General features: G+C 42.6%; 1 protein-coding gene and 1 long non-coding RNA gene across 2 annotated transcripts in view; both read right to left on the reverse strand.

The window, feature by feature from the left end:
* Nucleotides 1–5300: 5300 nt before the first annotated feature.
* RHOH (ras homolog family member H) lies at nucleotides 5301–7486 on the reverse strand. Its single transcript, XM_041753460.1, has one exon. It carries the CDS (start codon nucleotides 7286–7288, stop codon nucleotides 6713–6715), a length of 576 nt encoding a protein of 191 aa, XP_041609394.1. The 5' UTR covers nucleotides 7289–7486; the 3' UTR covers nucleotides 5301–6712.
* Nucleotides 7487–7966: 480 nt separating this feature from the next.
* The window catches only part of LOC121489965, a 41692-nt gene continuing 31861 nt past the window's right edge, over nucleotides 7967–17797 (reverse strand). Inside the window, exon 3 of the long non-coding RNA XR_005987466.1 lies at nucleotides 7967–8091. This is a non-coding gene — a long non-coding RNA (uncharacterized LOC121489965). The remainder of the gene's footprint in view (nucleotides 8092–17797) is intronic.

A 17797-nucleotide genomic window follows, 5' to 3' on the forward strand; every position in this document is an offset into this window, starting at 1 on the left:
AGCAGGAGCAAGGGGGCTGGGCTGGATGGGGGGAGGGAGAAGGAGAAGCAGACTCCCCACTGAGCAGGGAACCTGGCATGGGTCAGAACTCGATCCCAGAACCCAGCAGTCACTACCTGAGACAGCGAAGGCAGATGCTTAACTCAGTGAGCCACCCAGGTGATGCAAGAGTGGTTTGTTTTTATTTTTACTTATTTTAAAGATTTTATTTATTTATTCATGAGAGACACCGAGAGAGAGGCAGACATAGGCAGAGGGAGAAGCAGGTTCCATGCAGGGATCCCGACGTGAGACTCGATCCCAGGACCCCGCCTCGGATCAACCAGGCGTCCCAAGGAGTCGTTTATTTTTAAATGATGTGGTATATCTATGCCATCCAGGCTTCTCAAAACAATAAACTACCGAATATTCTCTCTCCCTGTTCCTAATTCATTTTCTTTATAGCACTGATCACCCATCCACATTTATCTGCTTTGCTTACATACTAATTAACTACACAGACATACCTATCCCTACCCAACTGGCTACTAAACTCCACAAAAGCAGGAACTTTGGCTATTTCCAGTAGTGGTGCTAAGGTCATGGTCCGATGGGGGAAAGAACACATAATTATGAAACAACATGGTAAATCCAATGATGGGGATGTGCTCGGTCATTACCTCTTATAAAGTCTCCAAATTTCTCTGAATCCCGCCCCCCATAGAGAAGCTAAGGAGTTTAGTCAATGCTGAATGAATAAATAAATGAACAGAGATCTGTTTCCTTTCAGGGAACTGAGCTTCTGTTGATCCCTCTGTAAGACACTAGAGGCACCTGCTCTGTGTTAAGAAACAATACGGCAAATTATAAAGTACTGGAAACCTGGATTGAAAAGCAGATTTATGAAAAGTGAACAAGGGAAAGAAAATCTCTCTACTCATGATGCTTAGAGAAAAGAGTACCCAAAAGGTTGGTAGGAAGAGTGAGGCATTCTAGGTTTGCTACCAACTTGCGGAGCTTTGGGCAAGTGTTGATCTAAGTCCCAAGATCTTAGTGTCTTCATTCACAAAACAGAAGGGTCCTCCCAGCTCTGAGGTAGGTAATGTGAGAGATAAACGACAAAGCTGCCACTTACTGAACATTTACTATGTGCCAGACATTGTACAGCTTTTACCTATACAAATTCCTTTAATCCTCCCTGCCCTGTAATGTTGTCTCCATTTTACAGAGGAGGAAACTGATGTACAAACAGGTTAGTTAACTTACATGAGGCTGCAAAGGTGGTGAGTAGCAGGGCTGGAATTCAAATCTAGCTTTGGAATTTAAATTCAGATTTGTTAAATTCCAGCTTTGGAATTCAAATCCAAATTTTACTGTAGAATCTGAACTTTTAAAAATATTTTAAAATTATGAATGGTATCAGGCACACCATAGAGTGTATAAAACACATAAGAATATTTTTGAAGACTAAATAACAGAAAAAATTAAATGATCACTCATGTACCTACTTCTCAAACCTAAGAAATGAGACATTACTAATGTTTGTGACACCCCTGGGTGACCCTGCTCAGGCATATTCCCTTCCCTGCCCAGAAAAAGGTAACCACTTATTTCAACGCTGTGTTAATCATTCCCATGCTTTAAAAGGTTTTTTTTTTATTACTTTAAATATTATATTGTTAAGTTTTGCTTGCATTTGAATTTCATTAAGCGGAATCATATTGTATATATTATTTTGCTACTTGATTTTTCAACATTGTTTACATTCACCAGTATTGATATATGCAGCTATAATTAATTCACTTCTATTGTTGTATAGTATTCTGCGTGTGATATACTAAAGTTAGTCACTTTTGGTTGATGACATTGAGTTTTTTCTAGTTTTTGTTATTACCTACAATGACGGTAAGAACGTTCTCATACATGCTTCCCAGGAAATCTATGCAAGTATATTTTTAGGGAATGGAATTTCTACGTCAAGGATATAGGCTACACAGCACTACTAAGTGTTGCCAAATGTTATACTAATTGGCACTCCCAAGAACATCATGTAAGATTTCCAGTTGTTTCACATCCTTGCCAAGACTTGGTAGTGATACTTTTTAATTAATTGCCAATATAGTGGTATGAAAATGATATTTCAATGTGGATTTTATATTCATTTCCCCGGCTACTCATGTTAATTGAGCACTTTTTCTATTGTTTATTGGTCAGGCCATGCATATCTCCTCTTCTGAGAAATATCCATTTTTAGATTAGGCTGTTTTTTCTTATTGATTCATAGTGGGGGGGTGATTATATATTATGGGTAATAGAGCTTCTTAAATATAAATATGTCATCAGAAGACACACAATTCTTGAACTCTTCTTTTGCTTTTTCAGATTAATCAACATACTCTTTCTTTCTACATAAGAATCCCCCCCAAAACATAATGACACCACCAGTTCAACAACAGTTTACAAACATAAAGCACTTCCACAATCATTACTGTACTAATTCTTAGAGTAACCCAGGCATAAGTACCTTTTTTAAGACAGGGAGACTGAGACTGAAAGACACACATGACCCAGATCTTCTGACTTCAAGATAAACCATAATCATCTGGCATCTTACTCCCTCCTGATGGCTCTTTACTTGCCATTAAGCATTACGTTCAGTGTCAGAATATATTTTAGAATCTATCAAAAAAGTTGATGTGGACTTCAGGTTGAATCAAGTAATCTTAATGAAGTTATATCACAAGTAAATTCTAGGGTTCATTTTATCTTTTCTGGTAAAAAAAAAAAACTGCTCAAGATCTTAGCCAATGATTATATTTTGGTTTAACAGAACAGATACAATCTGAGCAAAAATAAGGCCCACCCTTGAGCTGTTCTGATCCAACTCAACTCATAGGATTGCCTTCTTGGCATTCAGGATGAGCACTCACACATGGCCTGTCCCCTCTGCCTATCATAATTCTCCAGATCGCATACTCGATAAATGCCCTTCCTCACTACCAAAGCCTTAAAAGGAAAGAACCAGGCTCTTCTCTCCCCTGTCACTCCCTCATTCACAGGAAATATGTGAAACCTGAGAGATGGAAAAGTGAAATAAGAAAAAGAGAATTGTTTCCAACCTTTTATAGCATCATATAATATATTTCATCTCTGCCGTTTCACAATCAACCTATGAAATTGTACTTATAAGCCAAGGGTTAGAGCAGGGGCTTTTTGCAAATGATGATGCTCTGTTAATAAGGAGGATCCTGTTTTCATTACCAGAAATGAAAATAAAAAGGGAGGACTGAGATCAGATTGGAATATTTTATTAAAAAATATTTTTAAGATATAAGCCACCTGACTGGCAGGGGTGGGGTCTACAAGGCTGCATGAGATCGGATGTGGCAAAGCCATACATACAATTGGGCTGTTCTGGGAGGAAATGGGGCATAGCAGTTTTGAGCAGAGCTTTGTAGTCATACAGATCTGCTCAAGGCCCCTGGTGTTGTCACTCATCTGCTCTCTGGCCTTAGATTTGTCACATCAACATGCCAAGCCTCAGTTTCCTCGTGTAAGATGGTATTTATTAGTGTGGCCACCTATACACCATCTGATAAGATTATGCACACTCAAGTGCTTAGATAGTGCCTGGCACACCTGAAGCACTCAATTAACTTGAACCATTAGGATGCTTTTGGCTTTCTTATTGCTCAGCCTAATTTCATCACACTCGATTCTACTGCCCCATTTACTTATCTTTAGAGAGAGAGAGTGTGAGAGGGTGGCAGTGGGGGGCGGGGGAGGAGGCCACAGAGAGGACTGAAAGAGAATCTTAGACAAGCTCCCCAGTGCTGGGCTCAATCTCATGACCCCAAGATCATGACCTAAGTCAAAATCAAGAGTCAGATGCTCAACCTACTGAGCCACCCAGGTGCCCATCTGCTGCCCCATTTAGGCAGTCAATATAAAGTAACACTGAATAGGATGAATTACTCAAGCACTCAAATCAAGTCTTTAATGTAAATGAGCATATTTAATGTTGCCACTTGGAACAGTTAAGAATCCACACATAATAGTCTACAACATGGTACAGTGAGTTTTGAAGTGCAAGAAACATATGCCTGAATCTAGGCAGACAAAATATATACACACTCATGTAGAACATACACCGTGTGGACTCGAACATGATGACTTCACTTCCCACCTCGCTAGGCTGGCAAGCGCCTGCTTCCTCCTCATAGCCACCTCACAGCATAGCAGCCCAAATCCTAGCTCTCTTTCCAAGTCAATCCAACACTACTTTGTTTAGCTATGGTTCCTTCCATGGGCCTGGCCCTGGGGACACTAAGATGCATAGGAGGTGCCTCTGCCTTTGAGAACCCACAGTCCAGCAAGTGAGACAGACACCAGTTGGCCTAAACTTCAGCCAGGTCCCTGAGGAGGACTTATACATGGATTCCTAGTCTCACCTGTGAGGACACCCAGAGGGAGTCTTGAAGCTTGGTTCCAGCCAACAGGCAGAGCACGTACATGTGTGCCTGCCCAGGTGAAGGCAAAGCCATTTGACTGAGCCCTCTCTGGCTTTCCTGTCTTCCTCCCCTTCCACTGTGGAATCACCTCCTTCCTCTTCCCTCAACTTAGAATCAGGTCCTGGGCCCTCCCATTTTCAGACAACCCCCTCTTCCACCTTCCTTCAACAAAAACGAACGAAAAGCCTACAGATAGCCAATATTAGTAAGTAGAAATTCATTCCTGCTAACATGTTAAATACCCCTCCACCCTAAAGACCAGCCCTGAAGGAGAACCTACATGAATGATTTAAGACTGTTCATTATGTTGGAGGAGAGGATCAAGATCAACAGGGAAATCAGAACAGATGATCTGTCTTCACCTCTCTTGCCTGTTAGCTTTCAAGCCCCCCAGCCCTCTGGACGTGCAGTGAAGAGAGTTGGATGCAGGTGCTCTTAAGCCAGGCACACGGGTGACATAGAGGTGAGGACAAGCCACCAGACCAGAGGGCTGGAGACGTCTGGGTGATGGCAGATATGTCAGTCCCAGGGAATTAAGGGAACGCCAGCCCCCAGAGAGTAAGATCCAGGTACCAGGCCTTTTCCTGGATGTGAATGAGAGAAGAGGAGAAGGAGAAAGGAATCTGGGGATGAGCAAAAATCTGATTTTTACACTGATTATAGCATAAAGGACTGAGCATATCAGGAAACTAAAAAATCAGGTTAATTATGTTAACATAAGTTATTCACAGTCATTCATGCCAACTCTCTTACAATCTGTATACAATGGCCATGTTGTGCTAAAACAATGATGTACTTCAACAAATGTGGTTCAGAGTAGGTCTAAGTTTTATTCAATTAGGTGAGCAAATGATATACCTGGGCGGCCACCTTGACAATTTCTCCCTCCAGTTACATAGTCCTCTATCTCAATTTTAACAGCTGAGCAATACTGTTGATTTTAAGCTATTGGATAGAATGGGGTTGGGGGGGGAGGAGGTATGTCCTTCTGTATTCAATATTTCTCCTGATAACTTTTCATTATCTGAACAATTGCTATACAGTTTGCTTGTTTCCTATGCTTGGAATTTGTGGGGTTTTTTTTTCACTCAGGTGTTTCATATTCATGAAATAATGAAAATTGTAAGTCCCTATCTTTTTCCCCCTTACACATATGTAGGTAGACATCTTCTCAATTACTTGGATTGGATCCTAACATTAATAAATCATGTTGCCATGCCAGCTCAGTTTAGCACTCAAATAGCAAATTTGCTAAATTACTGTCATATAGAAATTGGAGCCTGCTCTTCTTCAGAAGACCTACAACCAGCTAGGAGCCATGGTGTTGGAAGAAGCAGGCAAAGTGCACCAGTTCCTGAAATGAAAGTGAGACTTCCTCACTTCTGTTCCATTGGAGCAGTCTGATTCCCTACCTGGAAGGTTTTCCTTCCGTCTATTTTGGTGAATGAAGGAGGAATGCTTAGTGCACACTTGGACGTCTTTGGGTAAAAGATAGTTTCATAAATAAGAAATGCCTTTAAAAATATAATTACAGGGAAATCTAGTGCCGGCTGTTTAAAATTTTAATTTTTAATTAGGCAGCATTAAAGAATCTTATGTTATTGAACTGTGTTGTACATACAACTCTGAATAACAGGTGAATGGAAAATTAATTGCAAGGATCAAGCTATGGTCATTTTAAAATTTGATGACCTAGTAATATCTAGGAGGCAGGTGGTCTCAACGAAATCACTAGTTCGGGGGAAAACACTATGAGCCAAAGGACTATTTCATTCAACCAGTAGTTTGTGTTTGGGAGCATGTAGGGAAAGACTTTCCAAAAGTAAAAACTAACTCTATACAAGAGCTATACATTTTGTTATTACTTAAATAAAATGTGTCTTTAAATATGGACTGCTTTGAAAACCTCACTTCATCATCCAAAATTACAGTGACTAACACAAAAAACAAAAAACAAAATTACAGTGACTATTTTGCTTTTTTAATCAAAGACGGAAATCTTCATTACAGAACCTTCTAATCGGACTGGGCAAGCGGCTCATTTGTAGAGTGTATTTCATGAAAACAGCCAGCAGCCAAGTCTCATCACCAACTGTATCCTAAGGGAGGTGCTGTGCAGGACGTACCTAGGAAGAGCATGAGTCCCTGCTGGCTCGCCTGCTCTCTCTGTCCCTATTCGTCTTTGCAGGGAGTAAACGAGCGTGGGCGAAGTCTCTGGGAGGTTAGAAAATCTTGCACTCGTTGATGGAGAAAAACCTCCTTCTGTTGCGTCTCCTGGCTTGGTTGACGGCAGTTCGGACGGCACACTCAAACACCTGCTGAACCCCCCGGTTGCTGAGGGCTGAGCACTCCAGATAGCCCTTTGCTCTCACTTCCTGGGCCAGTTTTTTTCCTTCTATGGCATTGATGCAGGAGGCCCTGTGGGGCCCCACCTCCCGCTGGTCAGTCTGGGTAGCCACCACCAGCACCGGGGTGCAGGGCAAGTTGCTCCTGATTTCAGCAATCCACTTATTCTTCAGGTTGAGGAAAGAATTATGGTTGGCCACAGAGTAGCACATCAGCACCACGTCGGCCTGCTGGTAGGACAGGGGGCGGATGCTTCTGAAGGCATCATTACCGGCTGTGTCCCAGAGGCCCAGGCTGATCTGGATGCCATCCATGAAGACGTCTACACCCGTGTTCTCATACACCGTGGGCTTGTAGGCCTCAGGAAAGGTTTCTGAAGTGAAGCGCACCAGCAGAGAGGTTTTCCCCACAGCAGAATCTCCCACCAACACACACTTGATGGAACTCAGCATCTTCCCAGCCTGGATTCCCAGTTACAAGTTCAGAATCCCAAGTAAAAGAGCCCTCAGTGGGCTGCTGAAGCAAATGCCATTTAACACAGGGGATGAAACCCAGACTGGGTGGTGTTCTCAGGACTTCAGACAGCAACTCTTTCCGTCCATCTGAAGGTGAGCACGAGCTACATTGAAAACCTCCCAAGGCTGGTCTTCAACTGCAAGAGAAAGAGAGAAAATTGAGACTTTCTTTCTTTTTTTTTTTTTTTTTTTTTTTTTTTGAGAGAGCGATCGTGCTCGCTCATGCAAGTGGGGGCTCTAAGGCGAAGCAGAGGAAGAGAGTGAATCCCAAATAGGAACCATGCTCAGCGCAGAGCCTGACTCAGGGTTCGATCCCACGACCCTGAGATCATGACCTGAGCCGAAATTAAGAGTCAGATGCTCAGCTAACTGAGCCACCCAGGGCTCCCCTTTCCCTTTTTAAAGACGGGGGCTTCCTCATTGACACGCTGATTAAACACATGGCTCACCTCCGTGTAGCCAACCCACTGTCCACATTCCCCCATCACAGACGCCCACAACTCCACCCAGTCAAGAAGCAGAAGCTGGTTTTATCTCTAAATCAGCTTAGTGATAAAAACACCAGCAACTGCTCTGATATCAACATGAAAAAAACCTCAATAGCAACCTGATGTGTGAATGCTCACTTTCCAACAGCACCGTCTCGAACAGGAACAGCTCTCTCTACCGGCTTCTGCCCCAAGTGGGGAAGGCTGTAGACGGTAGCTTCAGTTTCTAATGGATCCCAGCCACTTTGGGAACTGAAAGAAAAAGAAGTGTAATGAGTGACAAAAGAAGCACTTCCCTTCATTTATTGATTAATCAGCCAGTCCTTGGTTTATGTGGGAATTCGTGCTGAGGTCAGAGAAAAGAAAAAGAAATCACCAGAACTCTAAAAATTTGCTGTGGTTTTTCTCTTGAGGTTTTGCCAAAAATCGGCTACAGAGGCAATAGAAGTGACACTGTCCTTGGCACTGTCTGTATCTGACATCGAGCTCCATAACCGATATGAATACGTAAACTGAAGCACATGACTTCATCTCCGAGCTCAGTATACACATCTGCAAGAATGTGATAAACTGAGGAACCCCTTCTCAGAGATGTTGTGTGGATTGAATTAGTTCTTTTTTCCCAACATTTCGAAACAGCCACCTACGTATAAGGAACTCTGCTAGGCCCTGGTGATACAAAATACCTTGCTTAAAAGCAACCCCATTCAGTGCGGGTCATTTAAACTGGGCTGCATAAATATGACAGCATCTGAATTTTGTGGAAGGGTCAAATACATTCTCATTCACCACAGGTGTGAGAGCTCCAGACGATGAGCTCAGCCTTGGAGACAGTGTCCTGTCTGCAGAGGGACGTCATAGCAGGCCAGCCCAGCCTTAGACAAAGGAAAGGTCTTTTAGACCAAAATTCAGAGTAAAGGTTATTAATACAATCTGGGCTTATAACCTCCCCCACTGGCAGTATTTCTGACCTGTCACATGTAAAGCAATGTATAGGTTTGCCTCAAAACATAATTTTAAAAATTATTTATTTATTTATTTTAGAGAAGGGAGGAAGGGGCAGAGGGAGAGGAAGAGAGAGAATTCTCAAGCAGACTCCCCAGTGAACAGGGAGTCCTGTGTGGGGCTCAATCTCAGGACCTGAGATCATGACCTGAGCTGAAACCAAGAGCTTGCCACTTAACTGACTGAGCCATCCAGGCACCCCTCAAAACATAATTTTTAAAAAATCACTCTTCTAAATCTTGCCATTCCCTTCCAAGAAGTCTTTATTCTTATTAACCTATAGTCTCTGTTTGTTTAATTAGACATAATAGTCTTTGCAAATGAGTTAATCAAATACATAATTTGCATGATTTTCACATATTCATTTTTTAACGGTACATGAGCTGGTGACTTTGACCACGTTACCTAGTCTCTTAGAGCCATGGTTTCTTCATAAAAATGAGAATTAGAAAAGTACCTCTTTATGCAATTATTGTAAATATTCAGCATGTGGAGACTCTGTCTTAGCACAGAACCTGGCACATGGGGCCAATAGGGAACCATCATGTTATGTATTCCCACTACTATTTATTTAAAATGCCAAATATTGGGGGACCTGGGAGGCTCAATGAGTTAAGCATCAGACTCTTGGTTTGGGTTCAGGTCGTGGTCTCAGGGTCCTGAGGTCAAGCCCCATGTGGGACTCCCTGCTCACTGGGGAGCCTGAGATTCTTTCTTTCTCCCTCTCCCTCTGCCCCTCCACCCACCAATCTCACATTTGTGTGTGCTCTCTCTCTAAAAAAAATAAAAGTAAAAAAAATAAAATGCCAAATATTGAATGTCCATGGCACAGGGGCTGGGATGTCAACTGTTCAGCTAGACTCTATCTAAAGACTCACAATGGGTCACTCGCATGCATCATGGTCCTGGATACCTACCTCTTTGTCACCAGACCTTTGAGCATGATCTCCTTGGGGGGCTTTGTCAGGTCTCAGACTTTAGCTGTTTAGACCAACAGATGACTTAAATATATGCGTTTGTGACCTCCCCCCCCCCCATTACATGGTCCAAAACCAAGACCTTTTAAGACATTTTTTAGTTTTATTTTAATGCCAATGGAGCAGGACTGGAACTAGGAAAAAATATTCATGTGTCAGGCTTTTGGTTATTAAATAAAATCTTTCTAATAGATTGATGGACTAAAAGCCAAATTTCCGGAGTAAGTACCTGCAATAAGAAGTCAATGAGGCAAAATTGTTAAGAACACCAGCTTTAAAGTTGGATGGATCTGGAATTGAATCCTGGCTCCCAACCAACCACCTATGCAACAGAGTTTTAGCAGAGTTTCTTAACCTCCCTAACTCTCCATTTCCTCCTCTATAAATCGATGTAATAATATCCACATCACCTGGTTCCTGAGAGCATTAAGTATAAAAATCCCTAGCATAGTGCATAATATAACATACTGTATGTACATAGTCAACACATAGCAAACATACAGCAAATAGTCCCTATTGTTAATATCATTGTCAAATAATAATTACTAAATACAGTGCTAAACAATGATTAATTATAAGTGGGGAATTAGAAGTAGCACGATAGAGGTTTCTCTGCCAAAGACTGCCCTGTATATCTTATAGCAAGTCATGATGACCAAGAAAAGGGGGATTTCTTGCCACATGAAAACAAAAATATGATGTGAACAAAGAAATTCCCATGTGAGCTTTGCCACCTACCAAGTTTCCAAGAGTCAGTGCCTTTCATTCCCAGCCAGACAGAGGCACATCAAATCAGCCCTCAGAGCCTCAGTTTCCCAAACTATAAATCAGTTAGACAAGATTAGCTTTCTCTGTGGTTCCATTAAAGCTGAGGCCAAAGGAGAAAGCTTCATGACCTGCCTCAGTGAATACAAGAACATTAACCTCTGTATCGTTCTGTAGCAGTAAAGGCAGACGATAAACCTTGGTGACACATGTGGCCTTGAGCAGATGGCTAAATATGGAGCTGGGAGAGGGAAGGGGAGGGCCTCCATCCAGGTTGGAGCACAACCCTATATAAACATGACAGATCATCTCCAGCTGGTATGTCCTGCAAAAGAGCCTCTGTGGGTCCCACCATCAGCATGGAAGAGGAGTGGACGTGCTTTCAGTGGAATTTCCTCTAAAATGAGAAATTCTCCCTACAAGGGCCTGGAGGTGAAAAATAGGTGCGGTTTTTCAGTGGTGCTACACAAGTGGCTAACCGGCAGGGGTGCCCCAATTCTCTCTCTTCACGCAGAAGAGTTACTGAGAGTGAATTCAAACAGCATCATGAGTGATGCCACCAAGTGACCCTGGGAAGACTTAAGTCACACTGGAACCAAACGAACCTTCAATCTCAGAAGCTTTCAGGTCACAGTGACTTGATTTCTGTCTCCCTTTCTCTTCTTTTTCATAATTTTCACAGAAAGGAACCCCTTCAAGGGTCCCGGATGGTTCACACAGGAGGGAACGTGGGGACTAGGCTTCATTTCCCAAAGGCAACCAACCATGAAAGGAGGGAGCTTCTGTCTACCGCCTCAAAAGGACAAAGGCAGACGAGAGGGAGGGCATAGGGACAAGGTGCCCTAATCCACGTCATCTCCTGGAAAGCTGAGGGTTATCCAGCAGGAAATCTCGGATTCACTCTGGCCTTGATTCTTGTCCCAACTAACAGACACCCGTTCTTCCTAGTGATCCTTCTTTGGACATACTCTGTGCTTCTCTATTTGCCCTCACTCATCCCCCCAACTCCCACACCTTTCTGGAAAATGTTCTCTGATGACCTGACCCACTGCTAGATCAGAAGTCCTCTCTGTGTTGTCATAATATGTCCTCGCAGACCCCTCATGTGACCATCATTGCACCCTGATAAAGTAGTTGGCCATCTTGTGCTTATCCCTCCTCTGCAAAACTGGAATAAGATCTGCCTTCCCTTCTTTGCAGGGGGCTGATAAAAATCAGGTGGAAATGATAATAACACAGCAACAATTTGTGCTTGGACTTTTACACAACTGTACATTCAGAAATACCCTTTCATTTATTGGGAGACACACACAGCCTCTTCAGAACTGTAGAGCACAATATAAAACTAAGGGGAAATTATGACCATTATTAACTTATTATTGCAAGTTCTGGGTTATCTGGCCTTTGATTGAGGCAGCTTATGTTGAAATGCTGATGGAATCCTCAAGCTACATTTTTTGAAAAATATGAACCAAGGGTGGCCTCTCAATTACAGGGAATACATCTAAAAGTCATCCTCCTCAAAAGAGCTTTGGGCAAAGGACCTGCACTAGTGGCAGCCAATTCATTCATTAAGGAAATTGATTCGACCACAAATTGAACACACTTAGATGATTAAGAAAGCATCATGCTCTTCGGCGATTCCTCTCCCGCCAGAACTTCCATCAGTGACCCCCCTACAGTCTAGCAAGGACATCACAGCAAGAGCAGGCCTTGCTCCAGATGGCTGAGCCCACAGAGAGCTCCCCACCTGGCAACAGGATTGGGTGCTTCATTTCCTTTCCCTTGGCTGGGCGCGTGGGGGTGAGTGGGCCAGTCCAAAAACTCTGAAGCAACTTAATAAAAAAAAAAAGTGTAATCGTCTCTAAATGTTATTACTCCAAATTCTTACTCCATTTCATTCTCTAATAAATATACACATAGATGTCTTCTCAAAATTTTCTCAGATTTTCTTTTAAATGTTGATTTTCAACATAGTCTACACATTTGCCAGGTTTTAGCTAGATAGCTTCCCATCGCTTCAACAGTTCATAATTGCCCAGCCATACTCCCTGGTCAGCGGGGTCTCCGAGTCACTTCCCCAGCATTGCACCATAATTAGCAACCGTGCTATTTTACATATAAAATATATCTATGCACATATACATAGATGCAAGTTACTTTTGCGTGGGATGATTTCTTGGGGGATATATTCACAAATATGTTATTACTGGGTCAATGGTTGTTTTGTAACTTTCATTTACATTATTCAGCATCTTCCAGGGACTGTACCAAGTACTTTGTATTATTCATTAGTTGTTTTATTCATTTTTAAAAACATTTGTTTAGGGCTTCCTGTGTGGCAGGCACCATAACAAGCCCTCAGAGAGTACTAGTGAACAAAAGAGTTGCTGTCTGCATAGAGATTACTGTTTCAGAACTGTAGACACTTCGGGGAGGTTGAGAATCTTGCCTACCATCATACGGCAAGCAAATGGCAGAGGCAGAGTGAACCCTCATGAGAGTCCCACCCAAAGCTGTGGCAGCTCCACGTGTCACCCTCAGCCTGCAGTCCCCACCAGCCTGAGCCCGAGCATCTCAAATACAACTATGCTTCCAGTGCAAACCCAGTTTCAAGATACTTTCTTTAGCCACCTCTTCCAACCAGATCCCTATTCTTCTCCTACAAACAAACCAGTTCTTGGTATGTTACAAGAAGTGTGCTGTTCTTTGATCGGGAAGCTAGTTGCACAAGTGTGTTCAGTTTGTGAAAATTCACCCAGATACAGACCTACGATGTGCTCACTTCTCTGTATGTGGATCAAACTTCGGAAAAAAAGTATTTTTAAAAGTGAGATCACTGCCTTTGCAGCCAACTTTTCAAGTAGTAATTTATCTTGAGTTTCATCTTACATGAGTTCGTTTCACTAATTTTCAACCCTACTTTAATAATTCCCCTTAGCATGTTTCTAATAGCTACAAATAATGATTGAATTCCCCTTCAGAATCAAAGAGGGAAATTTTTTTTAAAGATTTTATTTTTAAGTAATCTCTATACCCAATGTGGGGTTCAAATGCACCCCCCCCTCCGCCCCTCGGAGATCAAGAATCACATGCTCCAATGACTGAACCAGCTAGGTGCCCCTCAGTTAATTTCTTTTTATTTTCTATTAAAATTCAATTTAGTTGATATATACTGTATTATTAGTTTCAAGGGTAGAATTTAGTGATTTATCAGTTGTATGTAATACTCAGTGCTCATTACATCAAGTGCCCTCCTTAATATTCATCACCCAGTTACCCCTCAGTTTATTTTTATACAAAGACGATCTCTGTTTCAAACGGGTTTTGTTCTGAAACTTTGCTTGCGAGATGCTGGTTTGCAACTTTTAATATATGTTCTCCAAAGTCAGGTGTCTAAGCAATATTTACATTCCTAATTCTAAACTCTATTTCATCCTACCATAATTGAGTTAAAATGAAGCACCACCAAGCACTGAAACTTCCCATTATCTCAGTGCTCTGAGCCTTGAAACCTCTAAGCCAAGAGCCCTGCTCCTCTGACCCACAGGCCAAGCAGGAAGCAGGGCACCCTTCCTCTCCTCTGTTCCAGCCACCCTGCCCAGACTGGTCCCTTCCACTCTGGGGAGAGCACAATAATCAGATTGTCACAACTGGACTAGAGTTCCCAGCTTGATCCAGGTAATGAACAAGGCCCAGAGCACCATTAAGGAACACCAAAACCTCATCTCAGAACTAAGGTGGCTGGGAAAAGGTAGCTACTACAGCTTTCCCCAAAGTAATAGAAGGCACATTATGAAAAACTGCTTGGAGTTAGGGGTGAAGTCTGCTCAGGGCATGCTCATAGATGGCCACATGATCTCTGAACTTCTTCCTGAAGAATATGAATTTCATTTCCAAAGGACTTACATTTTCTCAGTTGGGCACGTATGTTTGAGGGCCAAGCTGAACTGTTCAAGGAAAGAGAAAGCAAAGGCCAATACATGATATCTAACCATTCTATGATGTAATGTTGCTGTAAAACAAAATTATCAAACTACTGCTTGCCCACAGGCCAAACTCACCATGTGTTTTTTGTATGGCCCATGAATCAAAAAAGGTTTTTATATTTTTTAATGATTGAAAAAAGTCAAAAGATTATTTCATGACATGTGAAAATTATATGAAAATCAAATTCCAGTGTCCATTAATAATATTTTATTGGAACACAGTCATGGCCTTTCATTTAGTATTATCTATAGCTGCTTTCTTGCTCCAATACAATCTCACAACAGAGACATTATGACTCACCAAACCTAAAATATTTACCATTTGGTCCTTTACAGAAAAAGTTTGACAACCCTGCTACAAAGAGACGCAGTTCAGAGTAAGAAAAGGAAGCATGGACTCTGGGGTCAGACAAGCTTGGGCTTGGCTCCAACCTCTGACACTTACTGGGTGGTCTTGAGCAAATTACTTAACCTCTCTGAGCTTCAGTTCCTTTGTCGGTAGAGGCAATACAGCATAATGATTAAGATATGGATTCCAGAATCATACTGCCACCCAGCTCCACTAAGTACTGGCTATGTGATCTATGAAAGGTACTTAACCCCTCTAAGTCTTAGTTTCTTCAACTGTAAATAAGCAACTATATGTCGATAACATCTCCCTTACAAAGGTTGTTGTATGGAATTAAATGGGTTAGTGAATGTGAAGTACATAAAATGGTACATGCCACAGAGTGAGTCTTACAGAAGTATATCTCCCGTTATTATTATTCCCCTAGAAGGGTTGATGTAAAATTATTAGAAACTGGTAAATGTCATGAGTCTGAAAAAGTGCCTGGAGCAAAATAGACATGCTCAAATAGTAACTGCTTGATGATGTTGACATAAACCAGTACTATAAAACCTGGAAGAGGAAGTAATTAATTCTCTGGAGGTGGGAGAAAGGAATGGTAATCAGGAAACCCTACATTCAAAAAGTGACATTGGAGGTGTAGGATGAATAAGATTTTGACAAACAAAGAAGAATAAAGGGCATGGAAAGGGAGGGAAGCATGTGCAAAGGTCCAGCAGCATGAAAGTACAAGTTTGGTTTGGGGAACTGAAGAGTAGTTCCAGGAGGCTGGACTGTGGGTTGCTAGCTAGGGAGAGAGAAGAGGCAGCAGAGGGAATGATGGGAAATGAATCTGCATTCATTTTCACATAATCCAAAATTGCTTCAGGCCTATCAGCATCAACAGTATATACTTCGAGCTCTGCAGCCAACTAAAATCCCCAAGGCCTCACATATAGTCTTGCCAACCCCTTCTCTTTTAACTTAAACAAGTACCTATTCATTAGACTTTCTGAGCGCCTATTATGTATCAGGCATCGTGCCCTACCATGCAGCAGATTCCAAGTTAAATGAGACACAGTCCCTGCCCTCAGGAAATTTAGAGTCTAAAGGCAATACCAGCCATAAACCGCAAGAGTGAAGAAGGAACAAACAAAACGCTAACAAAGGAAAAAAGTGCCACTTGCCACGGGCAGGAATCAAGAAAGTCTTTGTACAGACCAGGGTATTAGAACATGACCCTTAAAACAATTGAGTTGAGATGCGCAGAGATGAAAGAGAAAGAGAAAGAGGACCAGTGAGAGAAAAAAACTCAGGGACACGGAAGGAGGCCGAAGGAGGTCGGCCAGCAGCTCAGCGGGGCTCCCAGGAAGAGAGACCAAGCAGGGCTCCAGAAGCCCGTTCCTGAGGATGTGAGGAGGGGTTCCTCGGGCCAGAGATCAGAGGGGCACATTTGGGGGCTCCTGTAATACGGAGCTGGGAATGAGGAGGGCTTTCTCTAGAGTGCACGCTGTAGGGCTAGAGTGTAGGAGAGGAGCCCAGCAACATCCCTGCAGCAGAACTAACACCCAGGCCTTCAGGGAGAAGATTCTGAGGCCCAGGCCTGGGGGCTGGGGGAGGAAGGGGGGCGGGAGGAAGCCACTGGCAAACAGGAAACGCTGAAGGAAAGACCAGTCTGGGAGACCAGGAAGAATTTTGTATTTCAGATTGGGGTGCCTACTGATGAGCCAGAGAGATTCCCAGAGAGATTCCCAGAGAGCCAAGGGGCCTGTGGCCACATCACAATGTGAATGAGTGGGAAGGGAAGAAGTGGTGGCAGAAAGATAGTTCTTATTCTTCCATCGACTTTACACACAGTGTTCTTGTCTGCTTTGTTTATAATGGGGAGAAAATTACGTAAGAACAGGTGGTTCTTGGAAAAATTAGTTTATTCCTCTGAGCAATACCCTTTTTTAAAAAAAAAAAAACTTATTTACAATGTTAAAAAAAAATCACATGCTCAACCGACTGAGCCACCCAGAAGCCCCTGTGTGTGTTGTTTTGTTTTTAAATTTGGTTTGGAAGGGAAAGAAAGGCTAATCTGAGTTCCCTTCAGGCTATAGAGAATTTCTATGAGTCTTCAACAGTGTCCAAAGACAGGACTTTTTTAGGTCTAGAGACCTAAAATTATTATTCATGAGAGACACAGAGAGAGAGAGAGAGAGAGGCAAAGACACAGAGGGAGAAGCAGGCTCTATGCAGGGAACCTGATGCGGGACTCTATCCCGGGTCTCCAGGATCAGGCCCTGGGCTGAAGGCAGCACTAAACCGCTGAGCCACCAGGCAGCCCAAGCAATACCCTTTAAAATAGCAGTGACAAGTATGTTAACTGACCAGGGCAAAATCTCCCTAAGCTAAATAGGTACTATTTAAGTTAAAAGAGAACTAGTTGTAAGAATACATGTGCAGGGGTAAAAGCAGGTTGGAAAATGGTATGTACAGTATGATTGCACAGGTATGAAAAAGCCCAGAGCACTATATACCAATGGGAAAGTGGATTGTCTACCGTCCTTGCATTGGAGGCGATTCTCATTTTCTTCTCCTTATTTATGTGCATTTCAAAATATTTCTACAGTATACCTGTGTTTTGAAGTGCTTTGTATGTGCTGTTGTTGTTGTTTTAAAGATTTATTTATTGAGAGAGGAAAACCTGAGGAGGTAGAGGGGCAGAGGAAAAGGAAGAAGGAATCTCAAGCAGACCCCCACTGAGCACGGAGCCTAACGTGGGGCTTGATCTCACAACCCTGAGATCATGACCTGAGTCAAAATCACATGCTCTGGGAAACGAACAAGGGGTAGTGGAAAGGGAGGTGGGCAGGAGGATGGGGAGACTGGGTGATGGGCACTGAGGGGGG

Source organism: Vulpes lagopus, chromosome 4 (assembly GCF_018345385.1).
Source record: "Vulpes lagopus strain Blue_001 chromosome 4, ASM1834538v1, whole genome shotgun sequence".
NCBI classification, from domain to species: Eukaryota; Metazoa; Chordata; class Mammalia; order Carnivora; family Canidae; genus Vulpes; species Vulpes lagopus.